Raw genomic sequence first — 14,805 nt, 5'->3', positions numbered from 1 at the left:
AAGTACCATACATATAATGAGAGTTCATGTTTTTTTATGTGGTTCCATTTAATAATTAATTATAACACCTATTTAAGAAAATGTATTCAATAACTGAAAAGGTTAGCAGAAAACATCAAGTTTCCGTACAGAGATTACCAAGAGAGTAAAGTGACTTAGTTACATTTTAAATCAAACGGCCCTTGAAGTCCTTATATTTTGATGTATCTATAGCCTCTGGTAGTCATGGAAAACTATAAGTATATTGCATTGTAAGGGATGCAGAAGCCAAAGCTATGGGTTGGCATAGACAGACTGTCTGGACGGTAAAGACATCTTGGCGAATTCCTACAATATTAAATGACATAAATCTTAGAATCAAGGATAAGTACGTAAAGAAATCTATCTACAAGATATATACCTGGATAATTGGATGACTTACCCACCTACATCAATTTTCCATTGTAGGAAAAACAAATATTCAGAGAATACTTATCTCACAAAAAGAGCCATAAGGGTTCAGGCTGGACTCAGATAGATAGAAAGCTGTAGAGAAGCAGTTGTCGAAATTTACACCTAGGAGGTAACATAGTACGTGGATGGCGTAGCACGCCCCAGAAATAGAGACATACGTCAACATCATACAAGACACTGTGAACCCTACAACCTTGCAAATCACTACCTTTAGCTGTGTAAAAGGAAAGAAATTAGTCATACAACGGACGGGAAATTCCTTCCATTATAGTTTGCGGTCAAAGACGGAAAATTCACAAAAGTCAGCACTGTGGTGTCTGCCATTTAATTTGATTGGCCGGTGGTTAGGCCAGCACCTGTGTCGACCTTTTTTCTGTTCTCGGCCACAGATGGTTTTTTTTATTCTGCTTTGGCTGGTTTGTTAACCTCGTTGCTAGGTCATCTGTTTTGTTTACTGGTGATTACTTGTTGCTTATGTGTTGTTGATTAGCAAGAGGTTTTTAGCTCTCTCTTCTCCTTCAACAGTCTTCGAGTGAAGACGTCAATTACCTCCATGGACAGAGAAACAGTTTCGTTCTTCAAAGCTGGCTACACCGCTCCCTGTAGGTCCCGGCAGTGTTACTTTATGTACCTGCTTTCCAGAAAAGATCAAATTACCTCGTAGTTTATTATAGGGGCCAGTATACGCTTTCAAAATTCTATGCGATCAACGCTTAAATTCAACCCTCAATATTGCAGCACTGCAAGAATTTCTACGGGCTCACCATTTCTCCTAAATGTAAGAATGGCTACAAAGATCAATTAAATGTTAACTTTAGCTTTTCTTACTTTTCCTTCACATGTAATGTAAACAACAATATTTTAATGCATAAACTGACACCACTTGTAGTTTTTAAGATTTGAATAAAGATGATTCTGATTATGATTGTCCTGAGAAAAAGGGTAGGCCTACTTTTCACAAAATACCCGTGAGTTATGAGCTAACTTTGGATACACATTTGTGTAAGCTGACATGTCTGGTAATGTTAAAGGAAGAAAAGTGATTATGGAAATTTAAACGTGTACGTTCTTAATGATGACGATGATCTTGCTACACTTCAGAGAGAATCAGTTTGGCTGTCTGACTTTTTACTTTGGTTAGTTTTGACAGTTTCGTAGATAAGTAAATATTAATTTAGTAATGTATTAACACAACGATAGGGAGCTTGAGTACGAAATCGCATATGCTATTTTGAATTCGTATATAAGGAAATATTTATGAACAATGATTTAGTAATGTATTAACACAACGATAGGGAGCTTGAGTAGGAAATCGCATATGCTATTTTGAATACGTATATAAGGAAATATTTATGAACAATGATTTAGTAATGTATTAACACACCGATAGGGAGCTTGAGTAGGAAATCGCATATGCTATTTTGAATACGTATATAAGGAAATATTTATGAACAATGATTTAGTAATGTATTAAGACAACGATAGGGAGCTTGAGTAGGAAATCGCGTATGTTATTTTGAGTCAATTTAGCTGAGAATTATAATGTGGTAGCTGTAACTGAGTAGTACATGGCTAAATTACGGAATGAGCGATGGTGAGTCATTCGATGAGCGTTACGTAACATTCAGGTTATACAGGTGATGCGCGACAAAAAGCTGTAGAGGGGAGAGATGTTTGCGGTATTAGCCGGTAGATAGTCAGCTAATCAGCTGATTATTCTCAAACATGTTTATATATGTGTATATTCTGTATTTGATCAGATAACAGCTTCACTGCTGCACCCACACCGTTCTCTGAATTAATGTAGTTTACTTTCCACCAAACAGCGCCCAGAAACTGTGTTATGATTAGTGTTCCAGTTTCGATTGTATAAATTGGCTGGTTTTTATAAACCGTACTAGTAGTTACCCACAGCTTCGCAAACTATTTCGTAGGTTTTGCACCTATATGAGCGCACTTCTAGTTCGGTGAATTATATTTCCGACACCGATGTTGAGTTTGCCTTAATGTCACGATCAAGAAAATATGCCAAAAAGTGAATATTTATGGCAATTGTAACGTACTTAGTTTTTCTTATTCTTTGTTCCATAGTTGATTTTGGCTTGTTTTCCGTTCAAGAAAATATATATCGCAGATCAGAGAAGCCTACTTATTTCAACAGAAAATTAATAGTTCGACTTGTTAATTATAACTAATTCATTTATTTGATACATATTTTGAACTGCTAATACGTCATAAATTACAAATATGTTAATTATGTAAGTCACAGTACAAAGTCCTTACCAACAACATGGGGGTTGAAATATTCTATAATAGTTCGTTTTGCAGTATATTTTTGTAGTAAAATGTAAATATTTTTAAAAAAATTGATCAATTATGAAATAATCTTCTCATGTAAAATAGCTTTTTAATAAATTTTCAATGCACTTTAACTATATTAAAATAACGATTTGCCGCTGTGCTGTATTATATGATAACACGCTTAATCGTCTGTGAGAGTGCCGATGGCCGAGCGGTCTAAGACGTTGAACGTTAGACTCGTTGGAGCCTGAGTTAGAGATAGCGCATATTCGAATCCTGTATGTGACCGTTGCAGTTTTTATCAGTATCATCGACCTTGTACTGTATCGACTCTCCCCCTTATTCTGTTTGATATGATCCTCGCACAGGCCAGTGGCCTATGAGGACGCGCAGAATAAGGCTTAAAAGAGAATCGGCTTTTCTTAAAAAGAACTAGTAGTTCTTTGTAAATTTCTATTTTATAGCGTACACCAAAATATTTTAAACACTGTACATTCCTCCTAAACAAAATAAGAAAATTGTATTAACCTTTTGAATGCGAATATTCCTCAATAAGCTAGTAGTATAACTGATGATATTCTACAATTTTAATTGTTTTTCAACTACATTTTCTGTGAATTTCTCATACTCAATTAATCAAGTCTTAAAAAGGTTTTAAAACTCTCTAGATATCTTAATAGGCAAATTCTCAATATTATTTCTCCAGCTGAGTCTGTTATCCAAGAATATTAAACTACTTTAATATTAACGGTAAAGTTGATGTAGATTAAATTTATATAGAGTACCTTCTACTAAATGTTATAATTGTAGTATAATTGTATTAAATATGGTAATATGTTATTTGAACCAACTCAGGTTTTGTATAAGATATTATTGTTGGACAGGTTTGAAAATAGATAAAGATTAGTAGTCACAGTCGGCAAAAATGTAGTGTGACTTGTATACGTACAACAAGGTTGGTGACTCGGTAAAGATCAGAGGCCCTAACACAGATCCATGGGATACTCCACATCGTAGATTTCCATAATAACCTGTGTTTTCCAAATACATGTTTAATAACTTAACACTAATACCGCTAATGATTTAAATTCCTAATTTGGGTAATTACACAGTACCAATTATTAAATATTTATCCTGCTGAGTTTTCCTTACGAGTGAATTATTATGCTTGTAATTTACCATTTTTGCAGTTGATGGCCGAGTTTAAGCGGTATCAAGAGGTGATGCAGCGTCCGGCGATACAGAAGGCGCTGGTGGCAGAGAGGGAAACCCTGTTATCTCAGCTACAAGACTATGTAGCCAGTGTTCAAGTAGAACCGGATGACTCTCACCTGCGTCTGGTGGACATGCCCCCAGTGGTCAGCAGACTCTACTGGGTGCGACAACTTGAGGCTAAGGTAAGAGTTGCCTGGTGTCACATAGACTCCAGAACAGGGTTTGGCGTATATGGCCCAGATTGGCAATTCCTTAGGAAAATATACCACACAGCTTTCCAAGTAGCAGGTATGGCAAATGAAACATGCGTCAGGTGGCGTACACAAAGAGGGCCCAAAGGTGAAGAATTAATAACACTATCAGACAGTCAGTGCTTTAAAAGCCTCTTGAAGACTGCTCCTTTGACTCAAAGGTAGTATTTGAACGCAGGAATTCACTAATGGCAAAGAGAAACAAAATTGTCTTCAGCTGGATGACGAGCCATAAAGGCATTTCTGGAGATGAAGCAGCAGACACCCTTGCCAAGATAGGCTCTGAAAGATTTTTGATTGAATATGAGCTGGGCTGTCGAGTAGCCTACTACAGTAAAGCTCTAGTAAATGTCTGGAAGAAGATCAGATCCGAGACTTGGAGAAAAGCCTCAGAACTCAGGCAATCGAAAATGTTTAACTCTCCACATGATAAAGGGAGGTCAGGACACCTTGATGAAAGCAAGAAGGACATTTCTGATGACGGTTTGTTTAAGCCGGACTGATGAATGCAGAATTTACGGAGAGGAGAAAGAACCAGTGGGGCACATATCGCCAAACTGTTCCGCTATTTGCAAAAGCAGAAACAAATTACTAGGAGCTTATCTCTTGAGATCAAAGGACATCATAGAACAGGAGCTCTCAAATCTACTCGATTTTGCAGAAGCCTCAGATTTGAGAGTTAAAAATAAATAAGGAAGATCCAAAGGTCCTCTCAGGACTTTTGGATTCTTGAAGAGACTCTTGTGCAGATTCTTGAAGAGACTCTTCCCCTATTAAAAAAGTAATCATTACTTGAGATCGTTAAACGCTAGATATGTTTAAACAACACATTACAAATATATGTTGCTGTAAGTACCTGAATTTGTGATTAGTGTTCTGCTACTATCGTATGGTACATTAAAAAAACTGGAGCAATTATTAAACTATTTTTATAGAGGGAATTTTAATATTTATCGAATTTAAAGCAATGCTGCAAATTGTTTTCCAAAGATTGGAAGATTTGAAGCATCGCAAAAGAAAAGTGTTAACGAATTAAACTAACATTATGCATACATTTAAAAAACAGAATTTTCGATTTTATTCAGAATTTTACTGTTATTCATTTACTTGTAATGTTTAAGTAAACCAAATAGTTTTAATATAAAAGAAACATACGCGAACTATCTATTGAAAAAATAACAGTTTTTTCATATTTCATTATTACTAAACATTTTGTTTCTGCACTCTCATTCACCATTTGTTAGTGTTTCACAATTCACGGGTATGAAATTATCAAAACATTCTTCATTTATTTATTTTATTCTTTTGTCACTATCACCTTGCTTTTAATCTGTTTTTATTGATTGTATCATTCTCTAGTTTGAAAAAATTTAATTTATTGTTCAGATCCTTTACCAATCATTCTCTACCACAAATTATTTTATTATGTCCTCCTTTCTATGTTTTTTTTTCTTGTAATTATTGTCTAAATTTTTATTTTCTTAGATAAACGAAGTAGACAAACTGACAGAGGCGATCCTCAGCGACCTTGGCGGATTCCCTGTGATGAAGAGGGCCCTCGACCACCTGAAGGATGAACTGAAGGCTTACCACACAGAACAGTTTGACACCTGGACCAGGGACACTGGAAACGCTATAAAAAACCGAACCTTGGGGTGAGTTCAAATCTTCTAAAGACACACCAGCACTTCTGATAACTTTCTAAAAGCTTCAATGCAAAGAAGAATATTATATTAATAATATACAATGTTTGCTAAAATAGTTTATATAGTATATTTTTTCTGCAGACAAGAACCACAGTAAAGTAAAACACCGAAGATATTAACTTTTTCCATTATCTAGCTTACGTATTAGAAAAGGAATGTTTTGCTTCCTTTTTAAGACATTCGATCTTGTGGACCATGGCATTTTGTGTACTGAGCTGTAGGATTATAGAGTTAGAGGCGTAGCTCTTTCTTCGTCACAACCGTATTTGTCACAAGTTCAACTTTCGGATAGTGTTTGTTCAACTTGGTTATTCGAAATGAGATTTAAATGAGAATGAGTATGGGGTACCGCAATGTTCCATTCTGGGCCCATTACTTTTTAACGTCTACATTGACGATATTCATTTTATACTCTATGCAGATGATGCTTTGGTTCTTCTTGGTGGCTCAGATAGTGACGTTGACCTACGAGCATCTTCTTCATTCGTAAATATTGACTGTTGGCTGTCGAAAAATAACCTTATGCTAAACGCTAAGAAACCCACATTTATTCAGTTTGTAACGAAAAGACCGAATTTCCAATTTATTGCTCAACAGAAATGAAATTTCACTGGAACAGTCTCAATCTACTTGTTTTTTAGGTGCAACCATCGATAATACACTGCAGTGGTCTCCTCATGTATCTAGGTTGTGTGGCAACTGAATCAATTGTGTTTTGGACTGCGAACTTTGAGTACATTAATGGATAGAGGTAGTTTGGTGACTGCTTACCACGGGTACTTCGCTTTCTTGTTGGCAAATGGGATCGAGGTGTGGGGTTGTGCCTATTCTGAAAAACATACATTTTTGGTCCAAAAGGGAGTTTTAAGCAGGATCTTAAATGTTCATTCATTATCTTCATTGTTTATTTAGAAGTCTTGACATTCTTACAATGACATCCCTTTACGTTTTTAGAGTTACGGCACTTTGCTCGCACTCCCTCACCTCACTTGACCTTGTACGAGACTAGAGTGATGCATGCGGGTATAATTTTTCAATGATGTCCCTCAAAATTTGAAATATCTCTGTGAGGAGACAATTTTTAAACTGAGGAGGTACTTAATAAAGGAATGCTGTAATGAAAATAAATTCCTCTCTGACCATGGGTTTAAAGTATGGATGTAACCTTTTTTTGATATATCCTTTTTTCTTGGATACCATGGAATTCGATTGTTTGATAGCACTTTTACATTCTGTTAGTTTTAATCAAAATTTACGATTGCGATCCAACTGTTCTGTGTTCAATTATGCATTTAAAAATAATTGAATTGAAGTAATTGAACCTAGTACATGGATTAGTTACTTGATTCTATTCCGCTCGATTTAACTTATCATCAAATTTCAGTTCGTTCATGGGATAAAATCAATTAGAATTAAAGTTTCCTATATTAAGTTCTGTGAAAAAACTTGTTGTACTAATAAATTTAACGAAGTTTTTCAATGATGAACACAGAAGTCATACAGAGATTCCTTTAAGAAATGTAAAGTTAGACAAATTCCAAAAAGCTTAGAGAGAGAGAGAGAGAGAGAGAGAGAGAGAGAGAGAGAGAGAGAGAGAGAGAACATCTTTTATTCACAATCATCAAGATTTGATAAGCGTCAATACAGTCTTCAAATTTCAAATACATGTTGAGTTAGACTAGACTTGCAAAAAGCTAGGTCATTGTCCTTCCAAGAGAGAAACTCATTCACTGCGTAGAATGGCCGCTGCACAAACCACCTCCTCAAGTGTCCGTTTGAAGGTGAACTCCCTTAAGTTCTTCAGCTCATCCGGAAGGAGATTGAAGAATCTGGAACCTGCGTAGGAAGGTTTCTTCGCAAACAGCGCTGTGCGATGAGAAAGAAGGTTGAAATTGTTCGCATTCCTGGTTCGGTGCTGGTGGATAGATGAATTTATCGGTGAGTTACTATTGCAGGCTTCCATTATAGTTGCCAAGATGTAAGCTGATGCCACACGGTTAGGATTTCCCACTTACGAAGGTTTCCCTACAGCTTTCACGGAATCCCATCCAGCCATTGCTCTAAATCGCCCTCTTCTGGATAAGTAGGATTCTTTCCAAATTGAAGCAGGATGATCCACCCCACAAAGCGATCCCATAGGTCATATGGCTATCAAACAAGGCAAAGTAAGTCGCTCTGACTGCCTCCTCAGTTCCCACAGCTACAATCTTTTAATGGCAAATAAGGCAGTGCCAAGTCTCCTGCAAAGACAATCTATATGATTCTTCCAAGAGAGGTCAACATCCACAACAACACCCAGGTGTTTGGTGTTGTTTGTGATCAGAAGATTTGGGATACCCACATATTAGCTTTTTCTTTGGTCCAAACAGCAACTGCTTTGTTTTTTCCTCGTTTAGAACCAAGTCATTCCTGGAGCAGTAGTCAGAGGCCACACTCAAAGCAATGAAGGAATTGACCTCAACTGAATCCACATTCTTCCCTGATGATAAGATGACGGTATCATCGGCATACATATAGCAATTGCCATAGGGGTTTGACATAAGATGGTAAGTCATTAGTAAACAATATAAACATAACAGGACCTAACACTGATCCTTGAGGCACACCTCTGCGTACAGGCAGAGGACAGGATCTTGACCTGCACAACTTCCCCCCAGTGACGTTGAGAAATTTCCACAATTTGTGACCTGTCTTCCAGATAGTCAGAGAACCAGCAGAGAGCCCTTCCATCTATTCCCAGGAAGCTCAGTTTTTGATAGAATCAATTCGTGGCCTAGGCAATCAAAAGCCTTACTCATGTCGACGAAGATCCGGAGACGGAGTAGCCATTCTCTATGTTGTTGATGATGTCCTCTAGAAGTTCCACCCAACCTGTCAGTGTCGACCTACCCTTCATGAAACCATGCTGACATTTGGTAAGAAGGCCATTTATATTGAGGTTTGAAATAGTCTTGTTACGACAATCTTCTCGACGATCTTTTGAGAAAGTTGGAACCAACGATATTGGCCTATATTGCCCATGTCCTCTTGTTTCCCTCGTTTATGGAGAGGAAAAACCTTAGCCACTTTTTAGTTTAGAAGGGAAGCGTCCCTGCTGAAAGGAGAGATTGCATATGTGTACAAGTGGCACCAGAAGCTCCTCCTTGCAGAACTTAACCATTCTGGAAGAGATCTCGTCCAAACCAGCAGAGGGTTTTTGCTTTATAGAGTCGATCGTCCTAATCAATTCCGCCTCGTTTGTAGCTGTAAACTCATTCAAGTCTTACTAGGCCGTTGTAGACTTCCTCGACAGTTGGATTAGGAGGTGAGTGACCTGAGGCAACAGCCGAAGACTGAAGAGTTTTTTTCCGCAATATCGACAAAAAACTGGTTAAAAACAGGAAGCAATTTCATTAGGATCCGTGATGTTCACTTCGTCAACAGACAAGGATTTTACTTCAGTTTGTGGGACTTTGTTAGGGTTTCGCTCGCAGTTAATCACATCCCAGATGGGCCTTGCTTTTATTATCGGATGTGCTGATGTGGTTGGAGTTAAAGGTGCGACGAAGCTCTTTTAATTTTAGGTCATATGACTTTTTTTAAGGTGTTCGCTCTTATTTTATCTCCATGACCTCCACTGAGAAGATATTGATTGTTGGCTTCCAAGAACCTTCTCTTCAATTCTCTGACCTCTTCACTGCAGAAAATTTCTCTTGTTTTGTTTCTCCCACTCCTAGATTTTCTCGGAGGACAAGTAAGGTCAAGGATCAGTGTGACTGTTTGCAATGAAATTGTTGTATGCATCGTTCGTGTCACTGCAGCCTAATACATGATCCCAAGATTCCAGAGCCAAACGATTTTTTAACTGGGTCAAGTTGGTGAGATTGGTGATTCTTCTGGATACAATGTGGGTTTCTTGAGAGAGATCGGTAGCTGCAGTGAGCACAGCTGTCCAGTGTGGTCCGAGATTCCAGTAGGAACCACCCGTACCGTTTACTTGGTCCAAGTTCAAGTCAGTACAAACGGCATCGATGGAGGTAGCCGAAGTTGGGGTGATCCTGGTTGGTGGAATTGTATTCTTGCCATGGAAAAAGATGCCAGGAGTTCATTTAACATGCTTCTCTCAGTTGTTGATTCGAGATCGTTAATGTTTATGTCCCCAATGAGTAAGACATGCGAATTATTATTTGTAGGAAGTAGATCCAGGATCTCCGCTAGTATCTCAAGAGCTTGTCTGGTGTGGGCTAGACTACCTGAAGGAGGTCGATAAATCCCCACTATAAGCAACACTTTGGAGTTGCTCAGCGTGATCCTCATTGCAGCAACCTCACAAACAAGAGGAATACTAAGGTGTTCGAGTTCCAGATGAGATGTTTCATTCTTCAAGCTATTATTTTTGTAGATCGCAACTCCACCCTTCATGCGGTCTTCCCTACAATAAGCCGCCACCAGAGAGAAATTTATCAGTTTAGTGTTCAAGATCTGTTCAGTGAGTTTCCATGTTCTGTGATAACTACGAGGTCTGGGTTCAGCTGAAGGAGAGTGTGGTTCAATATTTCAATTTTATTTTGTATCCGGTCTACATTTTGATGGAATATGGTTAGATTCATGGTACCGTTAGCTAGCTTAGGCCTCTGAGATGAGAGTCTTGTAAGAAATTTCAGGAGAATCTGTTATCTTCTGTGCCTTGAGCTCCTTACTGGGTCTAAAAAAGACTTTGCTGACGGATTTGAGTTGACAGCTGGCAAAAACGCCATTGGCAGGGACAGGTGGTGTGATGTGGGAAAACTCTATCCGACTTACAGATGGTTCGTGTTTCAAGAATTTCATGTCTAAATGCTTCAGAATCATCAGCTGCTACAACTGTTATTAAATTAATGTAAAAATCTAAGTGTTGGTGGTAAAATTCCTTCAAACAGTTTGTCCCAAGGGACGTATCCTTGCGTTACAGGGAGGATTACAGACAGATTTATTTGAGGGTTCAATCGCTAGGCTTGTTCATAATTAGTTGCAGGCTTAAAAAAGTTGCAGTAATTTGAAGACAATAATATGAATAATTGTATGTGAAGGTGATGTTTACCATATGAGTTCACTCATATGAATCAAACAATAACAAGTTAAGAATGATTTGGTAATTGCTATGCGTTTTACAAAAATACCATTATTTTGTTGTAAATTTCCATACATTCATCATAGGAAAATTGTTATAAAGTTTGCAACTCCATTATGAAACACACTAATACCCTGTCCAAAAATTGTATTCTAAATAACAAAGTGCTATAAATCGAATAGTCACTTAAGTTACCAAATAGTTCCTTTGTCTCTAATATTTCTTTCAAAAACTTAAATTTCAAGTGACATCAGACATTAAGTACTACAGCCGTATAATAATAGAGAAAGAAATTAATGAAATGTTGCATACCTTTACAGACTTCATACATTTACATTTCTAGAAATGTAAGAATTCTTCCTACTCTTCAACTTTGAATGATAACTTTCATAACTTAATCAATAAAAGAAGTTATTAGGCAATAGTCAAGATACCAGTGAAATTATGTAATTATATCTGTTTGCGTATAATTTCACAATGAATAACTCTTCCATTTGTCTGATTTCAATCACTAAAGTTTGAAATTTCTCTCGAACTTTGATTATGCTTAAGAACGTTTTAATATCACACTAGCACAATAGTTTAACTTCAAGTGATAAAAATTGTACACGGATATGTATAGATGAATGCAAGATACAGCAGTCAAACGTTATCACTTGAAATAATACAAATACTTTGCTCTTGAAGTGAGGGAATTACGGCATTGGGGAATTATTCCACAAATTCTAGAAATACCAAACATATAAATACTTGAACTCATACTAACTCGGTCTGTAAATCACCGTAACCATGATTCGATTGTAGGCTGAAGACAGATGAGCCGGTAGTCCATTTCGAGCAAGGCAAGCTGATGCACGTAAACTACAACCCTGCGCTGGTGGGGCTGGTGCAGCAAGTGAGGCAGATCTCAGTGATGGGCTACAGTGTGCCCCTGCCCATCCAGGATGCAGCCGAGCTAGCCAGGCAGTTCATGATACAAGCTCGGGCATTGCAGCAGGTGAGTTAGATCACAGTGGTGGGCTACAGTGTGTCCATGCACATCCAGGATGCAGCCGAGCTAGCCAGGCAGTTCATGATACAAGCTCGGGCATTGCAGCAGGTGAGGCAGATCTCTGTGTTGGGCTACAGAGTGTCTATGCACATCCAGGATGCAGCCGAGCTAGAAAGGCAGTTCATGATACAAGCTCGGGCATTGCAGCAGGTGAGGCATATCTCTGTGTTGGGCTACAGAGTGTCTATGCACATCCAGGATGCAGCCGAGCTAGAAAGGCAGTTCATGATACAAGCTCGGGCATTGCAGCAGGTGAGGCATATCTCTGTGTTGGGCTACAGAGTGTCTATGCACATCCAGGATGCAGCCGAGCTAGAAAGGCAGTTCATGATACAAGCTCGGGCATTGCAGCAGGTGAGGCATATCTCTGTGTTGGGCTACAGAGTGTCTATGCACATCCAGGATGCAGCCGACCTAGCCAGGCAGTTCATGATACAAGCTCGGGCATTGCAACAGGTAAGGCAGATCTCAGTGTTGAGCTACAGAGTGTCTATGCACATCCAGGATGCAGCCGAGCTAGCCAGGCAGTTCATGATCAAGCTCGGGCATTGCAGCAGGTGAAGCAGATCTCTGTGTTGGGCTACAGACTGTCTATGCACATCCAGGATGCAGCCGAGCTAGCCAGGCAGTTCATGATATAAGCTCGGGCATTGCAGCAGGTGGGTTATATCACAGTGGTGGGCTACAGAGTGTCTATACACATCCAGGATGCAGCCGAGCTAACCAGGCAGTTCATGATATAAGCTCGGGCATTGCAGCAGGTGGGTTAGATCACAGTGGTGGGCTACAGAGTGTCTATGCACATCCAGGATGCAGCCGAGCTAGCCAGGCAGTTCATGATATAAGCTCGGGCATTGCAGCAGGTGGGTTATATCACAGTGGTGGGCTACAGAGTGTCTATACACATCCAGGATGCAGCCGAGCTAACCAGGCAGTTCATGATATAAGCTCGGGCATTGCAGCAGGTGGGTTAGATCACAGTGGTGGGCTACAGAGTGTCTATGCACATCCAGGATGCAGCCGAGCTAGCCAGGCAGTTCATGATATAAGCTCGGGCATTGCAGCAGGTGGCTTAGATCACTGTGGTGGGCTACAGTGTGTCCCTGCACATCCAGGATGCAGCCGAGCTAGCCAGGCAGTTCATGATCAAGCTCGGGCATTGCAGCAGGTGGGTTAGATCACAGTGGTGGGCTACAGAGTGTCTATGCACATCCAGGATGCAGCCGAGCTAGCCAGGCAGTTCATGATACAAGCTCGAACATTGCAGCAGGTGAGGCAGATCTCTGTGGTGGGCTACAGAGTGTCTATGCACATCCAGGATGCAGCCGAGCTAGCCAGGCAGTTCATGATATAAGCTCGGGCATTGCAGCAGGTGGGTTAGATCACAGTGGTGGGCTACAGAGTGTCTATGCACATCCAGGATGCAGCCGAGCTAGCCAGGCAGTTCATGATACAAGCTCGGGCATTGCAACAGGTAAGGCAGATCTCAGTGTTGGGCTACAGAGTGTCTATGCACATCCAGGATGCAGCCGAGCTAGCCAGGCAGTTCATGATACAAGCTCGGGCATTGCAGCAGGTGAGTTAGATCACAGTGGTGGGCTACAGTGTGTCCATGCACATCCAGGATGCAGCCGAGCTAGCCAGGCAGTTGATGATACAAGCTCGAGCATTGCAGCAGGTAAGGCATATCTCAGTGAGTTACAGTGTGTCCTTGCACACATGTTTTCGTTGTAATTCCGAACTCATCACCATGGCGAAGTAATCATGAAACTTGGGAATGTGCATTACCGCTGGTACTGTTTGTTTTTCTCAAAGACGAAGTCGGAGAGTGGCAAACTGCGGTACAAGAACATTGCCTTGCCTTTGCACCTCTTAACTCTGCTCTGGCATTTTGCGATGGCTTTCTATTTCGACTTCGATTCGTCTCTACAGCTAAAGGGTTCCTGCATAGAAGCAGCAGATTTCCAATGCAATACACCTTAGGGCAGGTTGTGGATTGTAAACAATAACATCACCTTGCTTTTGTAGCGCATTTTGCCAATGTCCGACTTCGCCTTAGAGGACATTTCTTGGACTATGAGTTTGAGAAAACAGTGTCTGTAGTTTGGAATATGTTCACACATCTTTAAAGAACATTCTAAAGTTATGTATCCGGCAATGTTGGATAACATGTTACTACCAGAAGGTTTGTCTGTAGGTGGCCACTTTCCACAACACCATAGGTGACAGAATGATCGCGTCCCAGCGGCCGATGATGCTGGCCGCAGCCATGGAGCTGGCGCAGCTGGTCAGGGAGCAGCACACCGTAACCTGGAGCAACACCACTGCCGTGGACACGTACATCAGCAAGCTGCAAGCCACCGTGGATCGGCTGTACCGTGAGAACAATCGCCTTGCACTCTACCATGGGCAGATAGCCGACAAGGTCAGCATGAGTTAGGTGTGACTGAGTAATCTCAAACTAAAACTTATCCTTAAAATCGTGCCGTTTTATAAAAACACACAGTTGGTTCTTCTAATCTATTTTAACCCAGTTACCTTTAAAAGCAGCTTATGAAACAAAACCATGTTTTTGAAGGAGAGACCAATCTTTTTAAAGCATTATTCTGCCCGTCCTCATGGGCCAATAACATGTGCGAAGATCCTATCAAACAGAATAAAAAGGAGAGTCGATATGGTACTGAGAAAAAGTGCTACGGCCCCAGTCAGGACTCTAACGTACACTATCTCCAGCGGAGA

The 14,805-nt window shown here is 39.9% G+C and overlaps 1 protein-coding gene across 1 annotated transcript in view; it reads left to right on the top strand.

The window, feature by feature from the left end:
• The window catches only part of LOC124358534 (cytoplasmic dynein 2 heavy chain 1), a 181,093-nt gene that overhangs the window by 29,447 nt on the left and 136,841 nt on the right, over window positions 1–14,805 (top strand). Inside the window, exons 14-17 of the mRNA XM_046810833.1 lie at window positions 3,945–4,151; window positions 5,706–5,875; window positions 11,820–12,012; window positions 14,264–14,491. Of these exons, the coding sequence (XP_046666789.1) occupies window positions 3,945–4,151; window positions 5,706–5,875; window positions 11,820–12,012; window positions 14,264–14,491 (798 nt within the window). The remainder of the gene's footprint in view (window positions 1–3,944; window positions 4,152–5,705; window positions 5,876–11,819; window positions 12,013–14,263; window positions 14,492–14,805) is intronic.

Source organism: Homalodisca vitripennis, chromosome 3 (assembly GCF_021130785.1).
Source record: "Homalodisca vitripennis isolate AUS2020 chromosome 3, UT_GWSS_2.1, whole genome shotgun sequence".
NCBI lineage: Eukaryota > Metazoa > Arthropoda > Insecta > Hemiptera > Cicadellidae > Homalodisca > Homalodisca vitripennis.
This window is presented reverse-complemented; position numbering and strand designations above follow the sequence as displayed.